The sequence below is a fragment of the Centrocercus urophasianus genome, unplaced genomic scaffold (genome assembly GCF_019232065.1).
Source record: "Centrocercus urophasianus isolate 14NV4802_14NV808 unplaced genomic scaffold, USGS_Curo_1.0 seq_23, whole genome shotgun sequence".
NCBI classification, from domain to species: Eukaryota; Metazoa; Chordata; class Aves; order Galliformes; family Phasianidae; genus Centrocercus; species Centrocercus urophasianus.
In genome coordinates, this window is record NW_024884789.1 from 6,206,630 (window position 1) to 6,232,040 (window position 25,411).

Consider the following 25,411-nt stretch of genomic DNA (forward strand, 5'->3'; position numbering starts at 1 on the left):
GGAAAGAGTCCGTTTGAATGACAAATCAGTAACCCATTCTTGGGTACCAAAACAAAGAAGCTTGCTCAGTCCCAGCTGAATCAGAACACCAGCCAAATTCAGCAGATTTTCAGAGTGGGTTGAAGGCAAGCTGGAAGGCGCCTTGTTTCCTCACCCAGTGGCCAAAGTACTAAGCATAGTGGGGACTGACGTTCACAGTGAGGCACACCTTTCCAACAGTGAGATGGGGATTGAGGGTTCCATTAGTTTTCCTCTTGTTATCATTCCTCCGTATCAGCATCCACTGACCTCAACCACCCCTCCCTCTTTCTCATCCTTTTATCTCTCCAGTCCTTTTATCTTCTGTCTTTAACTCCAACCCCTCTCATCTTTCTAGAAATTCCTGCTACCCGATTTTTTTCTTTCTCTTCAGCCTTTTCTGCTTGCCTAATCCCTTTGAAATCTTTTGGCCCAAATTTCCATCCCCTAAACTTTGTCTGTTCTGCTTGCCATACCTACTGCTTAGGGATCTCTGAGGCATGAGAAAAGCTGGCTCGTTCCCCACTGTCCTCATCTCAATAACTGGTTCCCCAATGTGTGTCAGCATGTTTTCTTTCACAGGGGTTTTAAAGAACACTGTCTTTTGGGGCTGGCCCGGGCTAAAATTTCAGCTGCAGGCACCAGGCACCAAATGTTTCTTTCAGCTGTGTGGTTTGTCCTGTAGGGCCTCAAAACAGTTTCTATTAGTATTCCGATGGAGAGCTCACTGATGGAATTAGTGGGAAACCAGACTGTCAATTTATTTATACTTAGCCTTAGGGCATAACCATTGTGCATGTGTAAAGCTATTGAGATGCAGAGAATACTCTGCATGTGTGTGTATATGTGTTGACTGGAAGTAAGTTTGCAGGGAAAAAATATTGCCTCAAGGATTGAACAGTGCCCAAAAGTGACCATACTGCATGCCAAAGATCCCTTTTCTCTGAATGCAAGAGAAAAATGATAGCTCTGAAATCTGTTGTCTACTTGTGTTTATTAATATCTTTCAACTCCAGTTTAACTGCAGCTCTAGCTACCCTGCTGGAGAGAGAAATTTCTCATTTAACTTTTGGAGTCCTTCCACCTTCTTCAACAATATCTGTGTTATGAAGCTGTTGCTGCCTTTGGCTGTGGGATTGTTTAAAGTATATGAGTAATGAATAATGAAGTTTTCCTGTTACATTGTCTTTTATCCTGTGATGTGCTTTTGGGTAAATTGAGAGACATTGGAAGCATTTAGTTGTGAGTATATAGTTGATGCATCAGTGCTGAATGTGAATGAACTGTTTTTCCGGTATGATTTCATCAACTTTCATTAGGAGAGTTTTTATTGCCATTATCTTGGCCAAACTATAAATCACAGAATAGCTTTATTTTTTTTCCTCCTTCCATGTTTTCTATTACTGTGACACAGTGTCAATTAGGAGATGCAGGTGAACACCTCACTGCCCTAGCTGTTATAATAAAAACGGTTTTGGCACAAAAGAGAAGAAATGTATTGGTCTAACTAGACCAAGAGCTAACAGACTGTGTCCATTTAATTCATCTGATTAGCCATGTTGAGTTCCTCTGGAATGTTTCTTCCCACAAAATAATGTGTTAAGACACATCCAAATATTAGAGAGTTACTGGGTGATGTCTCTTACTGTACTGCCTGCCGTGGTATGAAAAAATGAGAAGATTGGCAAAAAATGTTTAGCTCCATTATTCTTTATAATAGCCAGGAAATGATTAGCCTGTTATCCTTTAACATTATGTCTTTAAAAGACTTGCATGAGGGGGCCCATGGGACCAGTGGGCATATTTGTATTGTGCAGCAGAGCGTGATGTATCAAGCTGATGCTGATCCAGACTGGTACTTTCATGTTGTGAAGAGCAAGAACTGTGCAAAGATATGAGCTGATCATCAAAGTAGAATAGCTTTGTTAGCATATCTCTGAGCCTAAACTAATTAAGACTGATGATCTTGTCTGCAGCTTTCTGGTGCACTTTTTTGATTCAGACTTTGCTTAGGTTTTGCTGGCTTGGAAGACTGCACTGTGCTCCGCTTCTCATATAGATGCTTCCAAAGGAGGACAGAGCAATAAGGCATTGTGATAGAGAAGGATAGGGTCACTGAGGATTCAGGACATAGCAGAGAACCTGCTGACAGGTAGAACAGCTTCCTCCTGTACAGTAGTGGCAAATGGATTATATATTGTCACTGTGAGTAGAAACAATGCAGCTTCACTGACGTGGATGTGTGCTTCCCACCTGCTTCTTAATCAAAACCAAAGTTCACCACTTCTCTTTCTTTATCTCTTGTATAATTTTTTCACAACTCAAAGTTGTGAGCATGATCTGATCATTTTTTACAGCCATGTCTATTGCAGAGCTACGAGGGAAATCCCTTTCAAGCAATGCAAGAGGGGCTGGATCCTAACCAGAGCACCAGCTCGTGGCACTGCTGGCAGATATCATCAATGCCATTAGTTTGATACGTCAGTTCTGTCGACATCTTCACTTTAATGGTAGTCACCTATGCAGCTTCAGCCCCAACCTCTGCTGAGAGCTGAGGAAGAAGAGGGAGAGCATTTTCTGAGTTAGAAAATAAGTCTGCCTGTGTTCGAGGTGAATTAAATGTGTTAACTTGTAATGTTCTAGCTGAGGTTTCCTGCTGTTATTCCCAAGCTGTCTGCTCTGAAAGCAATATGGATCCATCATACAACAGCTAACTTCAGAGCATGAGCAGTTACTGTCTGAGGCTTCTCAGGTGTATTATAGTTTTATTATTATTACTTCTCTGTTCATAGTTTCTTAAGGCCTATTCATATCTGAATAAAACCCCAGGGAATCGTAAGCCCACAGGCTGAGTTTTAGCACTGTCACTATTCGCATCTCCTGGATCGATAGGTATTTAGTGTGCTGCCTAGGCCTTGGAAGCAGGACCCTGAGATACACCCCAGGGAAAGCCCCAAGATGTTCTTTGTATTTTTTAGCCGTGAGAGAATAACTCTTCTGCTGTGGATGTGACATTTTTTTGCTCAGAAATGTCACCACTTCTACCTGCTGACTGTAACTCTGGCACACTGAAATATCTTCTGAAGTAAAATAATGAAAGTTAGGAATCCATGTAGAGCTGTTTTGTATTAATGACCATTGGTTCCTCGAAGCCTCTTCATCTGTTTTCTTATCATTATTAATAATTACTATAGTTCGTTGTACCTGGCTCTTACTTAGCAAAGCTTGCAGTATAGGTGATTAGGATGGGAGAAGAAATGATGTTGGAGATTTGCTGACTGCTTTAAAGATATTTAAGAGACTTTCTGAGAGCAGAAGTCAGTTCTCCAGAGTCCTTCAGCCCTGCCTGGTAGTGAGGCTCAGTTTTCTCATATTGTTTGTGTGCTCTTTTAGGCATGTCCTCTGTTTATCTTGCTGTCCAACCACTCAGTATTGTTTGAGCTCAAAATAATGCATTATTTGTTCCTGTTCATCATTATAATTACCTATTCATATTTACTCATAGAGTTTCAGAAAAGAAATAGAATTTCAATGTATTACTACAGGAAAATATATTTGTTATCAGATAGGGCTTCTGTAATGCTAGATTTTCTTTGTACATTCTGGACCTGCTGGAGTTGAAGCTGAGGCTTTCACCCTGTGAGGTACTTTGTGGCCTCTAACAAACATAAACCAAAAAAAAAGCACTACAAGGGAGCTGTAGATGGTCACCTGAGAAACATCTTTCTTCCGTCCACCTGCATGCTGTTGGCTCCCATTTTCTCTCAGCTCTGCAGAAGATCCTAGGGAAGTGACAAATGCAACGTTAAACAGGAAGCATATAAAAATTTAAAAAGCAAAACAAACTACTAAGAAATATGAGATCAGAGCTCAGCCCCCTGTTATGGGTTACTGGAATATATTGTATTGGCTCTGTTACCGGTAAGATGTCCACTAACAAACACTGAGTGGAGGGTCAAGTGCAGGCCATGCTGGATGGAGCACACACCGTGCTTGTGGCTGCTGCCAGGGCTGTGAACGTGGACTTGTGGCAGTTGCTAAGGAAACTGTCTTGGAAATGGGACTGGAGTTCTTGTCAGAAGGTTGGCTGCAGAGGTGGTTTGTGCTTCAAAAGCACACAGGGCTGATACTGACAAAGGCAGCAATTGCTCAGCAATTGATTCAACCCCTGGTGTGATAGCATTAAGGAGTAACACATGATGTGATCACTAAATGCCAAAGATGAGGGATTTTGCAGTTTCTTAGGGTTATTTTTTTTTTCCAGCCATTCTTTTGTGTTTTAGGGGTTTTTTGGTCTCTTGCCATCTCACTGCTTGTGAGAAACTACCAGTAATTACGCCGGATTACTCCTGTGTAGGCCTTGTTACTTTTTTGTTAGATCTTTATTTTTTTACTTAGTGTAAAAGCATGCATAGACTATCAAAGTCAGGGCTCTTCCAAGTGAGGATCCACAGCTTGAAGGAGTCCTCTTAGAAAGGTGATGTTGGTAATCCCAATCCTGTCTGTGCATTTCTTTGCCTGCACATCCTTACAAGAGACATAAGCTTTTAATACACCGAGAAATTCCTCAGAGCTGTTTGTTATTTTGCAATTACTTTGTAATTGATTTTCTTAAAAAACAATTCATAACTTGTTAAAGATCCTCCCTCCTTCCCCTCCTCACTGTTTTTCTTTAATCTCTGCCACTGCCCAGTATTTTCAGTTATAAAACCTATTTGTCTCCCATTGCTTAGGGAGATTACACTTCTGCGGAGAGAAAAAAAAAAAAAAAAAGACATAATGATTTGTATTTAGTCAGATCCTCCTTGGGTATGAGTCTAATTTTTACAATGACAACTTTTATGCTACTTGCCTCTGTTTCCGCAGTTGTGAAATAGAAGCTATTTTAAATATACAAGAACAAATAGAACAAATGCTGTCATTGAATTCATGAATGACTGAAATTTCTGCGTATATAGAAAGCAAACAAATACCTCGTTCAGTTGGGAGGAAGAAATCTAAGAACTGTCCTTCTGAAAAACAATCTCCCAACACCTGCAGTTTGTACACTCAGCAATGAAACTTCCTACTTTTTCCACCAGGGCTTGCAGCTGGGAACTCAAGAGCTGGAGGAGATGGGAAGCAAGTTTTGCCTTGCTCTGCTCATTCTGCACCTCAAATCCTTGCCCTGCAGCAAGAAGGTGATGGCTCAGGCAGCGCTACTCCTAGATCTGGAGGAAGAAATAACAATAACAGACCGGGCACAAAGGTCAGTGACAGTTTTCTTGTGATTTTCATTTTCCTCTCAAAATATTACTTGAGCATATGGATGGCACTGTCCCAGAGTAATTCATCAGCAGGAAACCAAAGTTTCAGGTGACATTCTGTCCAGCTCATATCTCTCTGTGAAGACAATCACCTACAGGGAAGATATTCTCCAAGTGCTATACCACTGGGAACTAATACTGAAGATTAGCAAAGGGCTTTGATGGTCTGATTTAGAAATTTATATGCCTGATTCTGCAAGGATTCACACAGTCATTCCTCTTTTCTTCACAGCACCAATCCTACAGACATATAATCCATAGGTTTCTGACTTTTGGTGCATGTGATGATGTCATTATCCAAACGATCACGTAGGAGGTTTTTTTTTTATCAAATTGAAAAATTCATTTTTTAGTTTCCTATGTTCAGTGCGATGTACGCAAGTGAGGTTGCCTCAGTGTAAGTATATGGGGAATTTGCCCTGGAAGTCAGACTGTGGGATGCTTCAGCTGTAATGAAGCCGAAATGTATGTGGTCTTTCTAAACCATCCTCTTCTTAGTGCTACATGCAAGCACTTACACTTGCAGTAATGTTTTTTCAAGACAAATGGAGAAAGAAAAACTTAGAGATGTGATATGATTTGAATCTCCCAGTGGGTTTGTTATCAAAGAGTGCTTCCAGCTTCATCAATGAAAAGCCAATTTTTCTGTTGCAGAAATGCCCCCATAATTTACAGCAAGCTTCCAGTCTTCCCCCTGCAGGAATACTTAACTGACATTAGCACCACCTGTTCCTCATGCCTGAAACCACTCTTACAAGCTTGTTCATGGCTTTTAATGTTTATGGGGAACAATGAAAAAAAGAGAACTAAAATATAGAGACATTCCTTTGGTATAGCTGTGCTCACTTGTACATAGGAACATATAAATGAAGCAATTAGCATGTATCCTAAATGGTTTCACTATTGTGGACAGCCATCCGACAAATTGTTGGTGTGTCATTAGAGAGAACTACTGAAGCCTGGCCAGGTAGATGGGTTTGAGATATAAATCAAAATTTCAGTTCTGAATTAGAACTAGAAAAGCTTTTGCATGAAAATAACTTCTGGGAAGGAAAATATTAAACTTTGACTTGCCCCAAACACTGAAAATAAGCCATCTGGTCATACTGACTCCGTGAGCACTTTCTCTCATTTGTGTGGTTTCCCATTACCTTTTTCTTTGGTTGATTTCATGTTAGTGAGCATTCATTTCATTTTTCCTGATGTTGTGTAGGCAATGGACCTTTACCAATATAGCAATAAGACACTCTCCAATGACAAATACTTTTAAAGAGGTTAACAATTAAAGAAAAATCCCTTGTCTTGTAAAGCTCCCATACCACTCCAGACATGTCTGTGGTGGTTGAAAGCAAAGCACTCTGTCCTTTCAAGGTTTCCCAGCGTTAGTAACTCCATGTCATCTGGGGATGGAGTGCCACTGCTGAAAGGCAGTGTGATGGTGACTTGTTCGCTTCCACTTCACTGGGTAGAATTGCAGATTTATGGAGTTCTGATGGGTTAGGTGCGATTAGTTGGCATTTATAGTACAAGTAAACATTGCATTGTTTGCTCCTGTCTAGAGATTCGTCATATTGTAGGAGGTTTTTTTGCGGGAGATCAGGAGAAGGGAGACACGGGGACCAAGGGGTTTGTAAGCATATTCTATTTTATGATAAATAATTCATTGAAAATGATTGTGCAGTGTATTGATTCTGATTCAGAAAATTAAAATTTTGCTTCTGGGTTTCTTTGAGTCTCACCAAGAGAATTGCATAATTTGATTTTAGTGGGCATAGGAGGCCTAGGAACCAAAGGAAGAATGCAGAATACAGAGAACACACTGCTATGGGCAGGAGAGCAGCTGTATCCAGGCCTCTCCCCCCAGCTCAGACTTTGAAATAAAATAACTCATAGACTTTGAAATAAAAAAAAATGATTATCCATCAAAACATTTCTCTGGAGGTTGCAGTTTGGGGTTCCACTCAGCCTAATCTTAGTCTGTAAAGATGAAGTACAGTCTTTTTCCTTCTAGGTAGCACAAGGAGGTCACCAGAGTCTTTCTGCTTACTGCTGGTGTGTCACTACGTCGTTGGAAATTACAGTCTGCTTTTTCCAAGTCTAGGAGGTTTAAGAAGCAGGAAGTAGTTATCACAAAGATGCACAGCATCCTTGAGTACTTTCTATGCTTTTTTCTTGTGAGGATGGAAATACCCAAGTTATTTTTGTACCTTTGCCAAAGCAGAGTTAAACTTGGGGCCTGCAGGTTCAACACAGAGTGCTCTACATGGTTATGGTGTGGGATGTCTTTCTTGTGTGCTTTACACTGTGAGCAGAAGTTGTTTAAACACCTTGCAGGCAATCCCTTTGCCAGAATTCTGTACTGTGTAATGAATAGTGGGTGTTTAAGTGGGAGCCTGTGGCACCGACTGCAGCTAATGTTTGTTTCTGTTGAAGAGTATTGCAGAAAACTGTCTTGCTGACACGTCTAGAGAAGGATACGCATATGGATGTTTCCTATCGGAGCAAGATTAACATTGTCAAAAAAAAATGAAGACTATTGCTCGACCTTGATGAAATCGTTATTTAGTTGGTAGGATTTTGTTTTGCAGAAGGCAGGCTGAAATTGCACTGACCACTACAGCTGATCAGTGAGATTCATTGCACAGTGCTTATGTTAAATACGTCCATCTAATTTTCTAAGTGTGCATTTCTGAGTGCCCATCTCTATAGTACTTTGGGTGACAGGTCAAGCCATGGAAAGAGAAGTTAATCCAGTACTGGACAGACCTGACTTCCAGATGAAATGCCTCTTGGCAAAGGTACATAGATCACAAGTCAGAGGTCTCTTCTGTTATAAAAACCCTACAGTTCATGTTCTGCATTTGTGTCTTTTTTGTCATGGTGTCTGGTGTGCGTGGCATTGACTTGGCATCTCAGCATCTCCCTACAACAGTGAACATTTTCACCTGTCAGCTTTTGTAAGTGGATGTGTCTTTTAATTTTCCTCTTAGAGCTCTCTCTGCTCAGGGCGTCTTGCAGCCTTAGTTTTCCACTTCTGCTATGAGGAGGATGAAGGAGCAGGCTGGACCTGGCTACTATTCTAGAATAAACTATTTGCTCTGTCAGAGTCACTGAGCAGTAAATTGAAGCAAGGTAATAGCTGCTGGGGAAGTGACTGGTGTAGTGGAGGCATCCTGGTGTGAATGGGGGATTTCTCCCACCTGATCTCAGTGTTCAGTGTACAGTCTCCAGTGAGCCAAAGAAAGGTGTACTAAACCTTTAGTGGTCCTAACTAAATACATTTTGGAACATAAGCCAGAATTTCTTCTTGACCTCAGTCTAGCATGAACAGTAAATGAAGTCATTCACAAGCATTAACTGTGGAATAAATTCCCAGGAGAGGCACAGTAACAAAGTAGCTGCATTTGAAAATAAGTAAAAGGGGAGTTGAATTTTAATCTCTGGGGCTCACTAACAGAACAGCAGAGTATTTCCCCCAGAGCCTGGAAATCTTTGGGCAGCATGAAGTTCATGTAAAAGCTCTTTGTCACTGGTTCTCTGAGGTCTATGTGGCAGCAGTCTCATGATCATGCCAAAAGGTGAAGTATAAGGTAGATACATACATAAGATACATCAGAGCCTTAATGTGTGATGGCTGCAGGTACAGGGGCAGGGAAGAGCTGCTTTCTCCCTGTGTGTCACTGAAGCTCATGGGATGGATAGAAACTAAGCACATTCAGGACTTTTCCAAGCTCCACTTAGTTACCAGGATAGATATTTGTCCTTCTTAAGGCTGCCTTAAAAGCCAACAGGTAACAACTGAGATTATTGCCATGAGATGCAGTGAGATCATAGGATTTCTGGATTACCTGGAAGTGCTTGACTGTTTGGAAATAGTTTAACTCTGAAATCTCTACAGTAAACTGCAAGTTCCTTACTCAGATACTCTCTCTCCACAGAAAGCTACTTCCTACTCAATGCTGTACCTTTCTAAAACTGGGGAAAGTCCAGTAAAGGGACTGCCTGTCTAGTGGTTAAATCGTTCAAGGTATTAGCCAGCTTTTAATTACCATCCAGTTTCCCTGGGACATTTCTCCTTAACTCTCACACTTGTTCAGGCATCATCACCCTCATGTTGCACAAGACCTACTAAAGAACTTAGCTTGTGGGTTTTTCTTTTCATGAACTTTTTATAGGTATTTTTTTTGCATCAAATAACTACTTCTCCACCAGCATGCAACGAGGCCAGTTTTAAGGACCATTCTGACAAGGTCAAAGGTCAAATATGTGGAGAGTTTCCTGCATTTGGCAGCCCTCTTCTAAAAAACAAGGTAATGTGTCAGTTGATCATAGAGGCATTTTACTCTCTGAACTCCTAAAGATACAGTGCTGTAGATGTTGGCTTCAGAAATGTGCTTTTGCTCAAGAAGAACCACTAATTTTTGCATTTCCAGCCTCCCACCATGCCTTGCATTCAGTTCAGGCGTTCAGAAGCTCTCTTCTGGGAAAATGAAATGACAGCATGTACTTCAGACATCATGTTTTTTGATAATAAGTTTCATGCCTCATTTGCTATGAAACAATTGGGCTTTAAGTCAGTGCTGCCCAGGTAACTACACGTTTTTCATGACCACAAAGAGGATGAGAAGTGACTGCTCACTTAGAGCAGGTTTGAGAAAGCAAGATCATTCCCTTGTTAAAGGTGTTTTCCCCTTCTTCCTCATGTTTTGAATGGACGGCACGTTCCTTCATTCTCTTTTTGCATTTATGCCTGGGAGTGTTTTGCAAATACTGCAGCAATTGTAGCCCTTTTTTTGGGAGATGTTTCTTACATATTGAGGCAGACCCTTGCAAAGTCATTAAGTGTTTTCTGCTGACTCAGATATTATTCATCTCTTGTGTTTCTTTGTAATTTCTTATGTTTCTTGAGCAGAGCCAAATTTCTCTCTGCCCCAAATGGTAAATATACCTAACTGTGATATTAATCAAAGGCAGCATGCTTAATCACTACCGTGGCCCTCTGTCCAGATGTAATCTTTTCATCTTCCATGCAATGAGCAGTTAAAATGGTCGGTGAGTGAATGGCAAATCCAATAATTGACAAGAAGGATTTGTAGATCGTTTGGAACTGTGCTTGCTCTTCTCCTATACTGCATTGATGCACCATCACAATCCTGGATAGTATTGAACTGTTGGATTTCCCATCTCTTCTCTGTAATGCGACCTTCCCTGATTATGGCTGTGCAAGCAACCCCACTCATCTTTTAAGCTATTTGGCCAAAATGCCATTTGGATCAGAATAGAGCGAAGCAGACCCAAAAGTGGGAAGTTCAAACAGCAGAAGAACAAAGAAGGAGCGTGGCATGTTGATTTCAGTTCAGGCATCTTTATCTTTGAACAGCAGAAATACGGCATGAGAATTCTGTACAGTGATGGCAAATGGCTCCTTTGCTTTCTGGTTTGCGTCGTCTTGTGCTTACAGGTGAATGTGGGTTTCATTCATTGTTATAGTTTTTTTGTTTTGTTTTTGTTTTTTAATTATACGAACTGGAAGAAGTTTCAGCTGGAGTGTTTGAGTGCAAGGCAATGCTTCACCCTCCCAAATGCCCCCATCTCCTTGCAGTTCCAGCAGGCTCGGCATCTGGTCCACTGGGGCAGGCTGGATGGTTGGACTCTGGGGAGTCCTCTGATACATGCATGAAGATGAAAGCCCTCTTTCATCATTTTGTGAATCTAATTCCCTGGAAAATGTCAGCAGGAATTATCTAGCAGTTTTGATTCAGATTTCTGTTTGACTGAATGTTCGTTTTTCTTTAAGTAAAGATTTGGAACATTTTTAACCTTGATCATCTGTAGGCATTAAATATCTTGTGGCAGCTTTCAGAAGAAGAAGTTGTTTATTGATTCCATTTTTTAGCTTAGTCACAGGTTGTACTGCTAGTAAAGGAATTTGAAGTTTCTGCTGCTTTTGGAACATCTATGAATATGACATTTCTGTAGTTGGATGCCTGAGCAAAAAGGGCATGGTGATGGTGATTGGATTTACCCAATAAGCCATGTGTCACGTTTGCCACACAGTGTCACGTTGGTGGCATAGAACCTGGGGCAAAAGGAGCTGCTAATGTATTTCATGTAACTCTTCAAGGCACATCTAACTTCTAACAGTAACAGAGTGTGTCAGCTATGAGAACAGCTGAAGACAGGTTCCAGAGTGGACTCACATTACTGTAAGGAGTCAGAATCAGTTTATGACTACCAGGAGGTATTGCTCAAATACTCTAAATGTATACTTTTCAGTGATCTTTCGTACAGATGCTGCAAAAGAGGAATATCTTCTTGCTGTCCAAGGTCTGACCTAAAACCTCGATGTGCTGCTACTGAGCGGAAACACCTCTGATTTTGGATTTAGATCTATTGCAAGGTTCAGACTTTACTGTCAGTATATGTATTGATAATTGTGTTTTCTAAATAAGAACGTGAACTTTCTTCCATCCCTCCCTTTCTTCATCCTTCTCATCCAGCACTCTTCAGCATCTCTCCTTTGTTAGTGGCAGAATACAAGCCCAATGAATTCTTTGGAGGTTCAGCCAAGCAATGCAGTCTATAATTAATGTATTTGGTATTCAGAAGGCTTTTATGTAGCTGTGCACAGGTGAGCCACTGTAATTCAGCAACTTTTCATTAACACTTTCTGGAGCTGTCCCTATTTTCCTCATATTGATTTTTATTATTGTTATGAAATAACCTTGGGAGCTGCACAGCTTTTGTTGATTGTTATCAAATACCTGCCCCAGCCTATCTCAGGCTGGGAACAATTATTCATGCTTATTTCAGAGGTAATTCATTTATCATTTAATAGCTAATAATAGCAATTTAACCAGCAGCAGGAAGGAATGAGAGAAAAAGAGCAAATGGCAGAAAAAGGAATCACAGAAGGACTGCACGCTATCATATCTGAGGTTATTCAAATTACTGTACACGTACAGATCTGACTGGAGTACCAATAATGAACTTGTATATATACAGCAGAACAAATGGGCTCTGCATTGCCCTTTCTGTGAGGCACATTGCTACTGTCTGGTATTAGACATTTTCGTATTGATTAGGAGCATCTGTATTTCTGTAGTGCAGCCCTTTTCCCTTAAAATCTAACTGGAAATATAAAAGTTATTGGGTCCCTTCACGTGCTGGGATAGAAATACAGCGCTGATTGCTTCAGAAGTAATTAATGAAGTTATGAAATATCCCCCAAAAGACTGGATTATGAGGGATGTGCACTTCCCTGAGATGACCTTTATAGACCAGGGTAGCACTGACCATGGAACAGGATAGAATCTTTTCTAGAAGGCACAAAGGATAATGAAAGGATTGATCTTTTTAGACTTCTGGTCATTTTGAATGATGCAAGATGTGACATTTTGGATTGACCATGGATTGGGTGTTTAAGAGGCAGTGTTGGGGAACTCCATGTAACATTATTGTGGAGCTAGGTGGATTGCTTTCCCACACATCACTAGCATCAAAGCCTTGCAGTCCTGCACAGTATTGATGGTGACAGTGTTACACATGTTGCTGCTGTTTAAAATGAAGGTCTCCTATCATGGGCAAAATATGATAGAAGGAGCTGAAGCCTCAGTAAAACCACCATGTTTTCCTCAGGTGAGAATATTATATGTATTTAAGTTTCTCAGACAATAAGAGCAAAGGAAAACATAGTGGTTCTGATGTAATGACACTCCTAGGCACGTTGTGTCCCTTTCTCTGCATTCTTTCTCTGCAGAGGGAACACACGAGATTTGTGCTTTCGAGGCAAACAGCTTATTGCAGGTTTTGGTCTGATGCCCAGCCTGCAAATGAGAGTCTGACCAGGCCACTTGTGCTGTGGTGACAGTATACAACTTCTATCTAGGAGCATATCAAAAATCTATGCAAGACAAATGAAAGACTGAACAGTTATAGGGATAGAAAAGACAGATAAATTCATAATTAAAGCTGTCGAGTGCAGTAAAAGGAACATTTCACTTGGAACGAACGCAGGTGGGCGAACAAAGTGTCATATTTGGAGGTGAAAGTTGGCACTTGAACAGCATTTTTAAAGTACTCCAAAGCCACCTCCACTGACATCTCAGCTCTATTGTATATCCTGTCAGAGGCTCCGGCTGTGCAGTGTATTGTGGCTGTGACTCACGCGCAGCCCCTGCTGCTTGCTGCCATACGAGATATTAGAGAGACAGGCATGGCAGGGCTGTTGTGTGAGACATGAGGTGAATATGTGCAGGTTGGTGTTTTCAGACCCAGCACACACGTGTACCGATGCACATGAGCACGTATGTGTAGAGCTATAAACATGTAAGCCAGTTGCTGTAGCCTCTGACGATTCATTATATTGCCTCAGAAATAGTGGGGATTCATTAAAATATATAGGTTTAACGTGATGTTAGCAGGAAGATTTGTAAGAATTAGGCCCGGCCTGTAGAGATGTGTTGATGAAGATCATATGAAGTTAATACTTCATATGGATCTTCATAGGGGGTTGGAACTTGATGATCCTTGAGGCCCCTTCCAACCCAAGCTATTCTGTGGTTCTGTGAATACTTAACATCTGCAAAACAAAAAAAAAATTCAAGCCTAAAAGCTCAAATCCGTTTCCCATGAATATTGGGAAAGTTCACTCACAGGATGACAGACCCGTGCCTCTTTGGCCATGGCCAGTCTGTAGATATCAGTAGTGCAGGCTGAGCAAAGACAACACGCCAAGCACTGACCACCACCAGAGCAGAAAGAAGAAGCAGGCTCTGAACAGTGTAAGAGGAAAGAAGAAAAACAGCTGTTTACAGCTATTGGGGCATATTCTCTCCATATTTCCCCTTTGATGCAGTTAGAGTTCCTTGCTGAATACGTCTCTCAATCCTGCTTCTGTTTATTCTTGGTAAAACTTGTGTTTTTCAGATGGATGTAAAGCTAATTTCTGGAAGAATGAGTTTCATTTTTAAAGAAACAGAAGCAGGCTTTGTGGTTACACTTTCAACTACATCCTTAACCATTTAAAAGTACATTACCAGCAGCTTTATTTATGGCATATTATTCACCAGTTAAACTATAATGGCTTCCTGTTAGCATTAACAGCTAGTTACTACCTTAAATCCCTATTTTGGAAAGAGTTAGAGGATTTGGAGTTTGGAGGAAGAGTAAGCAGTGGAAGCAACTGAATTCAAGAAGAGCTATCAGGGCAGTATCATTAGAAATAAAGAATAAAAGGAGGAATAGAAGGCATCTATTCTCAGTCTATTCCTGTCTAATCTGTTTGTTCTGTCTGGGCTGCTCAACAAGTTTTTACATCACACTCTGTACTCCAGAATTGTTTCTGAAGATGCCATTCTGCAGTATCTTCCATAAAGCATCAGCATCTCATTAAAAGACAAAAGTCCGATGCATTCAAATAGCAAGCAAGCTTCCAAATACCAAAATAATGTTTGATCTCCATTGAACTGCAGGGGGCAGCCAAGAATTTGGGTAAAGTACTGCTACCTGGATTCATCTTGTCAGGCTTTCCATAGCATTAATACTTATTTTTCATTGTAGCACATAACCTGTATTTTCATCTTTAAATATGTGAATTGTGAGACAGGATCCATTGTAGTATGTCCAGCCAGTCAGGCATCCTTCATGACAGTGCTGAGCATTAGAGATTTCAGAGAGATGCAAGAAATTGCCATCATGGACAATTACAAACTATCCCCACCCCGTAGGGAAATGCCTTTCTATCTTCAGACAGTTATTTATTTATACTCAGAAATGTGACAAATTATAGCCTTTCCCAGTAATTATAATAAGAATAATCCTTTCTAATGAAATGTTGCAATGTTCTCTGTACAAGTGATTAATGCTTTTTGAATCTTTCCCTGGTCCTGACTGCACCCTGCTATCTCTTGAGTTTTGTAGATCAGTGTTTTGTAGATCTGCGTGTTGCTCAGAAAGTGTTTCCTTTCATCAGCTGGGCTGATGCAACTGCACCTTTGCAAATGCATTTTTGTCCTCTGCTGTAAGAGAGAATAATTGGGAGTACCCAAATTGCCAGTAAACAGTGATCGCCTCTCTTCTTGTGCATCTGGTCATGAAAGATGTTCATATTATCTGGCCTTCCTATTGCTCTAATGACTTTTATCAGATTTTCTGGAGCCCTCCCTATTGAAGTACTCAGGCACACGATCTGATTTTTGTGCGGTCCTGTGTGGAGTCAGGAATTGGACTCAGTGAACTCTATGGGTCTCTTCCAAATCGTGTTGTTCTGTGATTGTATGTATTATCCTTTAATATGTAGGAAGACAGGAATTCAAGGTGGTTTCGATAGAGAAAGCATAGCAATTCTTCAAATCAGTTTTGTGATATTTTCCACATTGTTGTCTGTGGGCCTTGCAGTTGAAGCTTATTGGAGAAACCATTTTATCTTTAAGTAATTATCTTGGAAGATTACTGGTCACAGAGAGGTATTGTGAAGGAAACCAGAGACTCTCAGGTGAAAGTGCATGCCCATAAGAAATTACGTCACTTTTTAGATTTCAGTGTTATGTCTGACTTGACAGTTTTTACCTAATTAGTCCAGAATGGTCAAAATAGAAGAGAGAGAGATGAGTGGATGAGGAAGTCATGCTGGCAGTTTGTGGGCAGCACAAACAGGGAGCAAGACAGAGGGTCCCTGTAAGAAGCTGGGACCTAAGGTCCCTTCCTGCTTTCATGGAAGTGATTCTCAAAACTGCCTTAGTTTCAAGAATTTTATATATATATATTTTAATATTTTTTAATGGATCTGCAAAGAATGAATTAGGCTGAAAAATTGGTTGGGTCCTTTGACAATGTCTCTGAGACTTCTTTGCCATTTTCAAGGAGGAGCAGATTGGAGACATGAGACTTAGAAGCAAAACTTCTGTTCACTTTTCTCTCTCTCTCTCTTTAAAATCACAACCAAGCTCTTTTTGTGCAAATGTACTGCTCAGGATCAAAGTCTGTGCTCCAAGTGGAGAAAGTGCCTGGGGAGTAAGGCCTGAAAGCTAAGCCTGTAATACTGCTGCTGCTGGCCATACACCAGTCTGCTTGGGAAATCTAGTCATGCATGGCCCAACACCTGGAGATACAGAGAAACTGGGAGCAGAGTACTCAGCATCCCTGCATGACTTTTGATCTTTGTTCTCGTTGCTAGCTCATGTCCTTCTTTTGGTTGTGGTCCATCAGGAGTTTATTCCCACCAGTGTCAGATATCTGAAGGGCTGTTCTGTAATGCAGCATCGACTAATTCCTCAGGCTTCTCAGAAATGTAGTGCTCTGGTGTATGGGCTGGGGTTTATCAGAAAGGGGGTAATGGATAGGCTCACTACAGCTCTCTGCTTTTTTTGGAGTATTTTTCCTCATTTCTGGCATTTCCATCTCCTTACAGAGTGGCTCTGAGTAAACGGCTGTTGGGGAAGGATCAATAGAAAGATGCTCTCTGAAACATCTGAGATTATTTCCCCTGCAGGTGTGACAGGAACAGCCTTGCAAACAGGATACTTCTTTGCCTTGTGGTGCTTTTCTGCCTCTACTGCATCTCTTGTGAGGTGCTGGGTTTGCATGCTAAGAAAGCTACAGATAGCACAGCCTAAACAAGGTGACTCTCAAAGAGCAGTGTCCTTGATCCATCATTAAAAATGTCCTCGACGCGATGTGCCATCAGAAGGAAGGCTTGCGATGCTAATCACTGGCAGCATTTCTTCTTCTATGGATGTTACACAGCCTCAAAACATTTTTGTTTAATTCATGGGGGAAGGAAGCTCTTTTGGTTTTGCTTCTCTTTACTTTTCTTTTTCTTTTCTTTTTTTTTTTTTTAAATGCTTCCCTGAAGGCTGCATGAGAGCTGTGGGGTAGGAATGCAATTGCGGGAAGGTAACCTTTCCCATCCCTCATTTCTCAAGAGATGCATGCAACAGCAAGATACATGTAAATCCATCAGAGCCGTTAGTGTGGCTTAATGCTAACAGATGTAAAGCATTAAAGGAAATAAACGGCCTAGCCCTGAATGGGATCCAGAGGTATAAAGCTGCAGCCGTGCGCTCACTCCCCATGTTATTCCAGGTAGTTATTAATCGTTTAGCTTTCCTAAGAAAATATCAGCCTTACTGCTGCTTTCTTTCATGTCTGTACACTACTAACAGTAATGCAGGTTGGTTTTGGTTTGGTTTGTTGTTCTTTTATTAGCTTAAACATCAGATTATGTTTTTTTCAATGATGAGGACTTCATTCTAAGATTTAGATGCTGAAAGAGAAACTGTTACCTCAGCAGGCAGGTAAACAGGCCAAATTCCCTTTTTTTTTCCCCAAGAGTACTGAAGGTGGAGGTAGACAGAGAAGTCTGTGTATTCTCCAGTCAAGATCTTCTCTTCCACACCAGTAAAATATTTTTGGAAGTTTATCAGGGAGCCTCAGAACTTTAGGAGTAACAAAACCCAGATCTCTGTTATGTTTCCCTCAACAGATTTTATCTTCTTGGAATTTGGGCTTGGCTGTTTATCTGATCCTTTACATCCGAATGACATTCCTATAGAGTTTGCAGCCTTGCTGTTCTTTCCTCTCTGTCAGATGTATGGTTGATGTAACTGGGCAGAATTTTCAACTAATCTACAGCCTTTACTCCATCTTTTCTTACATAGTAGCATGATGTGCCTGCAGAATTTCCCTACCTCCTACCACCTTACTGTTCTAGAAATCACTTGGCTCAGAAAATAAAAGCATGGAGCCATTTGCCCTTGTTTAGTGCCCTACTGATGGGTCAGAAGTGGAGATTAATAGGATAGGAAGTGTGTTTCTACTCTGCAGTCAGTAAAGGAAATTCACAGGAACTAAATTAATCATGAAACGGACACAAAGAGGAGAATAGATTAGCAGGGAATTAACTCATTAATTAGATTCATACCGAAGTTCAGAAGAGGCTTTCCTTCAAGATAACAACCGAGTTCAAAGATCAGCAAGGGCTGATCATGGGAGGCAGGCACACCATTTTCTTTGTGAACTCTGTCAGGTTTTACTTTAGCCCCACATCTGGCTGGTTATTATAGGATATCAGACATGCTGCTGGCAGGAGTTCAGCAGCTGGCAAAGCCTAACCACTTAGTGCCCAGCGATGGAGGCTATTATCAGCCCGTTCAGATCCCTGGGCTCCGGATCCTGATGTTGGCATAAATGCAGGAGCCCTCTCTGTTGTGCCACTTGACTATTTTCAGAGCTCCATCACAAGTCCTAGAATGAACAGCAACAGCTTGTTGGAGAATGGGTTTATTTCCAGCGTTAGGGTGAGCAGAAACCACTGCAAGCTTAAGAAAGGTAAAGTGCTAAAGCACTGTCCTGTGTGCTGCACTTCTCAGGACTCCCAGCTCCCCATTTTTGCTCAAATTCACAACGGTAGGGTAGGCTAGGTATGTCACTGCATGTTTCTGAGGAGATGGGGGTTGTCTGCAGTCTTCTCACTGTTCTTTTAGGACACTTCTCTACTGGGAAACTTATGAGAGAAGTGAAGAATTGACTGCAGTTACCTCTGTGCTGCACAAAGCCTCTGCCAGCTCCCTTCAGGCTCTGCGTAGCCCTTGGGGCAAGGCTGCTGCTGCTCACATGCCAGAAGGCCCCATTACCGAGTTGTGCTGTAACAAATGGCACCCTGCTGCACTGTGGAGCTGGTGAGAAGCATGGAGAAACAGATTTCTAACGCACTCTTAATGAACTAACAAACCAGTGCTAAACACGAGAGCAGATCCATGTGAGAAAGGCCCCCTGCCTTCTGACTTAAGCTTTCGCTCCCTTTGCTTTTGCTGCCTCACAGCATGAATGCAATCAAGCCATATTCAGGAACATCTGAGCTGTGTATTTGCCACTTAGGACTTTCTGGGTAGTGAAGTTTCCACATTGTTTATTTAGAGTTAAGTGTTCTGCTGGGTCTCTTATCACTTTCAGTAAATAACAACTGTCCTCTAAATTCTTCAGGCTGATTACCGAGACTGACTATCTGTGTGTTTTGAGTTGCTGAGCTGTATTAATCTCTAATATACCCTGGTCTGCGGATGGAAAGGGTAATGTATTGAGGATGTCAGAAGAGGTAAAAGCCAAAGGACTTAGTCTTCTTGGGAATGTGAAGTGCTTTGGTTGTGACATGAATAAATCTCCCAGCAATAGCAGTGCTATTTCTGTTGGGAATAAAGATGTAAGAGGAGTCTGTCTTTTAATCCAACTTGTTAGAGATTTTATAGCACCAGAGCTAATTCATTTCTAGAAAAGAGGTGGCAGACTTTACTTTTACCTGCCTGTAGTTTGCCATGATAAAGTTTATTCTGCTTGCTTTATGGTGGAGTTGATAAGAATCTCATCCCCAAAAGAAAAATCATACTGCAATTATAAGTTAAATAGGGAAAGCTATCTTAAAGGGGGGTGGAGATGAGGCAGAAGAGAAGGGATAGTTTATGGCTGTCATTTGTTCTTTGTATTATAAAGTCTAACCTTCTTCCTATCGGTGTTAGAACTGAAAATGTATCTATTAAAACCCTACTGAATGACAACTACCTGCAGCCTTTCCTAAAATGCAGGTAGGAAAGTGAAGGGAGGGATCAGGTCCATGGACTATAGAAAATGCAATCCAGAATTTATACTGAGATAATTCAGTCCTCCGTAATCCATACCAGGCTGATGAAATATTGACTTGTACTGTGAATGTGACCCAAGGCAACTGAAGACTTTGCTATGCTTAGGGTCAGAACAGTTAAGAATGCAGAGTACACATTCAGTCAACAAAGCATTTCATCTTTGTGCTTTTAATACAGAAAAATGCTTTGCTGCTTCTTTTGTTTCCTTCCTTCAGTCACAACAAAGGAGTGCTATAAGTGGCCCCAGAGAAACAAAGCCTGGAATAGAAAAGGGATTTAGGGAGAAGAGATCAGATGAAATTGGTGAGAGAAAATTCCCAATACGGTGTTCCCAGCTCAACCTTCTGAAGGGAAGCCCTGTGCTCCTGATCCGTTATGATTCACTTGGCAGCTCTGCCCAGATGGTCTCTCCCCTTCATCTATACTTCTATAAACTAAGACCCAGTGATAACAGCCCTGCCAAACCTGGTTGCTGCTGATAAAATGTACACAGCTTTCAGTAATCTATTTGTTCCTAACGGTTCGTCAATGAAGGCTTGTTCTAATTCCCTTCATTTGGATCATTTCCGGAGTTTTTGTGAGGAAGAGTGAGTTTGCAAGGACTGACCTGTAATCCTCCTAGGTTTAGCAGTACCATAGGCAAGTTTTATTCAAGCTTTCATTTTATACTGCCTAATTCAATTGGTGCATATTGATACAGGATTATACTTTCTCATCTTTTTGTTTTCTGACCTTACAGTGATTTTGTTTTAAATACTGCTGTCTCCAGTAGTGATTGATTTTCCAGTCTTGGGTATCTTACCAATGCATCTCATTCCCAATGAAAGTCATCCTGCGCTGTTCTAGCAGACACGTCCTCTAACTGTCCAGTTGCTCCCTTGCCTCTGCTCTGCCACTTAACGTTGGAATTATTGCTCCTATATTTCAGTTGTGGTTGCATAAAATTAGGATGCTAATGGCTGGCAGCGATCTCCACAGGTCATCTTTTTTCTTCAACTTCAACTGCATCATTTCTGTTATGTTAGACTAAGTTTTCTGTTAAGATCTCTAATAATGGGATTACCAGACTCTGTAAGTAATCTGATCCAGCTCTTACAACTCTCATGTTTAGAGCATGTTTTCCAGCTGTCTGTCTTAAGTCCTATCTTGCCATAGGAAGTCCTTGCCAAGTATTTTTTTTCTCCCTACCCAGACTAGCCATAGGAAGAGGCTTATTTGCTTTTCAGTGATGTCCTCTGGACCTTTTTCAGTTGAGACAAGTCTCCCTGTGAATTGCTTCCTGAGACTGGAAACAGAATTCTAGCAGAGATTAACAGTGCAGAGAGAACAGATTAATTTGTGTGTCTTGCCAGTTAACTTTTTTTTTTTAATACCCAGCCAGAATTGTACCTGCACTTTTGTTACAAAAAAGAATGGCAGGCTCAGATTCAACTTGCAGTCTTCAATAGTGCAGAATGTTGTTGTTGTTTTCCAGTAGAAACGCTACCTTGTCATTGCTCCTCATTCATGTGTTTGCAGCATTGATTATTCCTGCCTAGTTGTAGTAACTTGTAGTTGACCCTATTGAATTGCAGCTGTTTACTTCAGGCTGCTTTTCCAGTTTGTCAAAACGATTTTGAATTCTAATGCAAACTTGTCTTACATTGGTTTCATCTGCAAATCAAATTAGCATACTTTCTATTTCATCTAAATCTTTAATGAAAATATTGAATTGTACCAATTCCATGACCAGGTCCTGCAGAAGATCATTTAGTACAGCTATGCATTTTGACAGCAAGACAGAATTACTTTCAGAGTACTTTTTCTAAGCAATTTTTACAAGAGCTGCTCTGAAAGTAAAGCCTCCTATTTTACTATGTTGGTTCAGGATGTCAGAGGCAGATATTGGTGGTATGGCAGTAGAATTTGAACTTTCCCACCAGGATTCCTTTCCATTTTGTTGCTGTGTGACAGATGGCAGCAGAGGGGAGGTCTGGCAAAATGGCGGCTGTCATGGAAGCGCGTATGAAGCAAAGGGGCGGAACTGAATTTCTCCGTGCAGAAAAAATGGCACCCATTGACATTCACTGATGTTTGCTGGACGTTTACAGTGACCAAGCAGTGGATGTGAGTACAGTGAGGCACTGAGTGGTACGTTTCAGCACTGGTGACAGTGATGTGAAAGACCAACTGCGTTCCAGACGTGCAGCCTCTTGTTCAGTGCTGGTGGAAATGCATAGCTAATGATAGAGCCTAAGTTGAGAAATAGCGTTTAACAGCTTTTTACTGCATCGAACAGTGTTATTGTGCTCTTTGTATTTACAGTGTTGTCCATGGAAATAAATGGGACACATTATTTTTGGAGCAATCTACAAATGTTCATCCTTTTACAGTCCATCTAGACCGTGCTGCTTGTCTGGCCTGAGAATTTAGTAAAGTTTTGGAAACTGTCTCTTGGCATCTTGTCCACTCTGTGTTTCCTTGACACCTTCTCACAGAGGTAAATTAGAATCATTAATAATAATAATTTGTTCCTGACAAAGGTGTGTTGAATGATACCCATCTCTTTTCTCCTAACTTCTTCTAAACTGTTTCTTTCTTCTGAGGAACTGGAGTTAGCTGACAGGTGTCTCGTTTTTCATCTCCTCCTTTTTTTCTGTCTTCAGAAGAAGTCTGTACATTGTATCTGTTATCTAGTTCATCACCAGCTTTCCTAAATTCTAAAAAAATAATCGTTAACAGCTTTGAGATTGATTGAGTCAGTTCCTTAGAAATGCAGTAGAAGTATAGCAGATTCAGCTCATTTGGAGAGATCTAAGCTATGTAACTTCTCTACCTTATTCCTTTTATATTCTAGGCCTTTTTTTTTTACTTCTTTGTTAGTTCTTAACAACGTTAATTCATCACAGTTGACCTTTTTATGAAAACTGATGCAAAATCTCTCTTTGCAGCCTTATCAGTAGGATTTGCTTTTCTGATGAGGAGCAAACTAGCATTTACTATGCTGCTTTTTGCTACTAATAAATTTAAAGAATTGCATCCTTTTCGGTGTTATTTTTGCCAGTCATCTCACTTTGTGCCTTCATTTCTCCACCTTTACTCCTAGGTGTTCTTTCTGTACATTTGTACTCATTCATATTAAACAATCTATTTTAATCTTTTTCTGCATATTTTTGTCACACATTTACAGTCAACAAAGAGCTTGTGATGTGACCAGGTTGGTCTCCTAACCCTTGTTTATTTGTAGTAACATAATTAGTGTTTATATTCTTCATATATATTTTCCCTAGTAATTGACAGTTCTTCTTAGGACTCTTAGAAGAAGATTTTCAAGAATTCTCATTCATATACCCGTCCACACTCCCATCCCCACCTCCATTGAGTTCTGTGGAAGATTTTCATAAGGCCTTGTCCACTTGAACTCACTCTTCTGCTAAGTTTTGGTGGAGCTCTTCCATGGCATCACTCTTTGTAAGGCCAAAATGGTTCTGAAATGTGTTGTCTTCTGACACTGCTTACAAGGAAAAGATGAACTTGTTCTTTAATGCTAGAGAACTGCATGTCCTGTGCTGGGTCGACAAGGTCTTTAGAAGTGAGAAAAGCTGATTGGTATCAGGGTTTGTTTCTTCTGAAGGAAACAGAGTTTCTGCTAAAAGTCAGCCTTACCTGGAAATCATACTTGTAGTCAAGCAATTTACAGCCACGTTATTCTATCAAAATATAGCTCAAACACAAATTACAAATTTCATCACAGTTATGAAATGACAAGCAAAATCTTTTCTCGTTTTTATCTAAAGACTTTGGCTTTATCTCTCAATCTGCAAGTTCTATTTCCCAAAGCATCTTCTTTCTTTGAAGGTATTTGCAGTAGATTCTGATCAATCGAAGGTATTAAAAGTAGATTGGAGATAAATTCTAGTGTATTGACATTACTTTAGTCTGGCTACTGCTCTATAATAACCCAGAACTGGCCTAGTGAATCATCTGATTATACTAGCTGGATACCTGATGACTCTAAACTCAGGCTTTCAGATCTCTTGCTTGGGTACCTTTTGTTTACCTTGTGGAATCTGGGGAGATCCAAGAAGTTCAATAGCTTTGACACTGGTCAGTGTCAGCAAGTAAGAAAGGTTGTGCTTTTCTTCTTTCTCACTGAGGGGGAGGTAATTATCTCATTTATTAATAATCAATCTCTAATTCATGCCGGAGTGAGGGTTGTCAGTTACCCTGCTATGTTTTTTTGTTGTAATATCTTACTGGTTCTACGTTTCAAGTATTTAAAATTTTCTTTGTGAGTTTCTGGTATTCTGTACACCCAGAGCCTAGCCATGGTACATTCAGATGCAAGCAGCTTTACTGAAAGACCTTCATGCCTGATCCCACTGGTGTTATAGGAAGATATTGCTTTTGTCACAGCACTCATTTGCTTACTTTCCTTAATCAACATGCAAGCACTGTCAGCAAATCTGTCTCCTACTCTAATTGGGATTTCAGAGCAACACCTTGACATACAAGGCAATGCTCTGTCTCTTATTCCCTAACCTGCCCATTCTGAGCAAGCAGAACACCTTCATATCCATATGCTACTCAGGAATTATCCTCTTGGCTGCCTCCAGAAAACAATTTATTTCCTATCCAACAGTCTGTCCTTTCCAGAGTTCTTTAACGTGGGAACTGTTCATAAACACTGTGCTGAAAATGTAAGTACTGATGCCCTTCTATGCCTGCCTCCCTCACTTCTGATGCCAATGAAACTTAAGTTTAGAGCAGAACTTTGTGTTTCATTGCTTTCTGAGAGTAATTGTAGCAAGAAGGCTTGACACCTGTGATGGGTCATGGAGCATCCTGTATCTACAAAGCCTGCTTGCTCTCTCCAATGAATACGTCTTACTGCCTCTAAAAATCCTGTTTTAGCATACTCTGTACAAACTCTTCTGATTGAAAGATCCAACCTCTTCTGTGTGTACATATGGATTGGGTATGTTTAGGTGTGAGAGTGTGCATGCTGCATGCCTCAGTGTTGTGTATTATCTGTTTTTCCTAGTGATTATTATCTGAACATTGAAATATGTAGCTGTATGCTGTTGGGTGTTTGTGTCCTCTAATTGCAGCAGCTTCTAGTTGATAGTGATTTCTATTTCTGTAGAAAACTGACCATGCCATAAGGTAGAAAGCATGTTGTGCAATTTTATATGATAGGGCAGACACTAGTGAACACTAAGGACAGCTCTTATCTGGGATTTGGAAAAGCACAGAAGAATACAAAACGATGAATAAATATATAATAGGGAGAAATTGGGACGAAAAGTAAATATGGCAGTACACAGTGGCCATACCTGCATTTTACTTCGCTTCAGTCTTACGTCTGAACAAGAAATGTTTATGAGACAACTTCAAGGACAAACTGTTTGATGCTAGTTTCCAAGTTCCTTAATAAGAGCCCTTATGTAAAACCTCAAGTTCAATCTTCCA

At 40.7% G+C, this 25,411-nt stretch overlaps 1 protein-coding gene across 1 annotated transcript in view; it reads left to right on the plus strand.

The window, feature by feature from the left end:
* The window catches only part of AGBL1 (AGBL carboxypeptidase 1), a 281,145-nt gene that overhangs the window by 189,208 nt on the left and 66,526 nt on the right, over positions 1 to 25,411 (plus strand). The window contains exon 22 of the mRNA XM_042824521.1: positions 5,100 to 5,266. Coding sequence (XP_042680455.1) covers positions 5,100 to 5,266 — 167 coding nt within the window. The remainder of the gene's footprint in view (positions 1 to 5,099; positions 5,267 to 25,411) is intronic.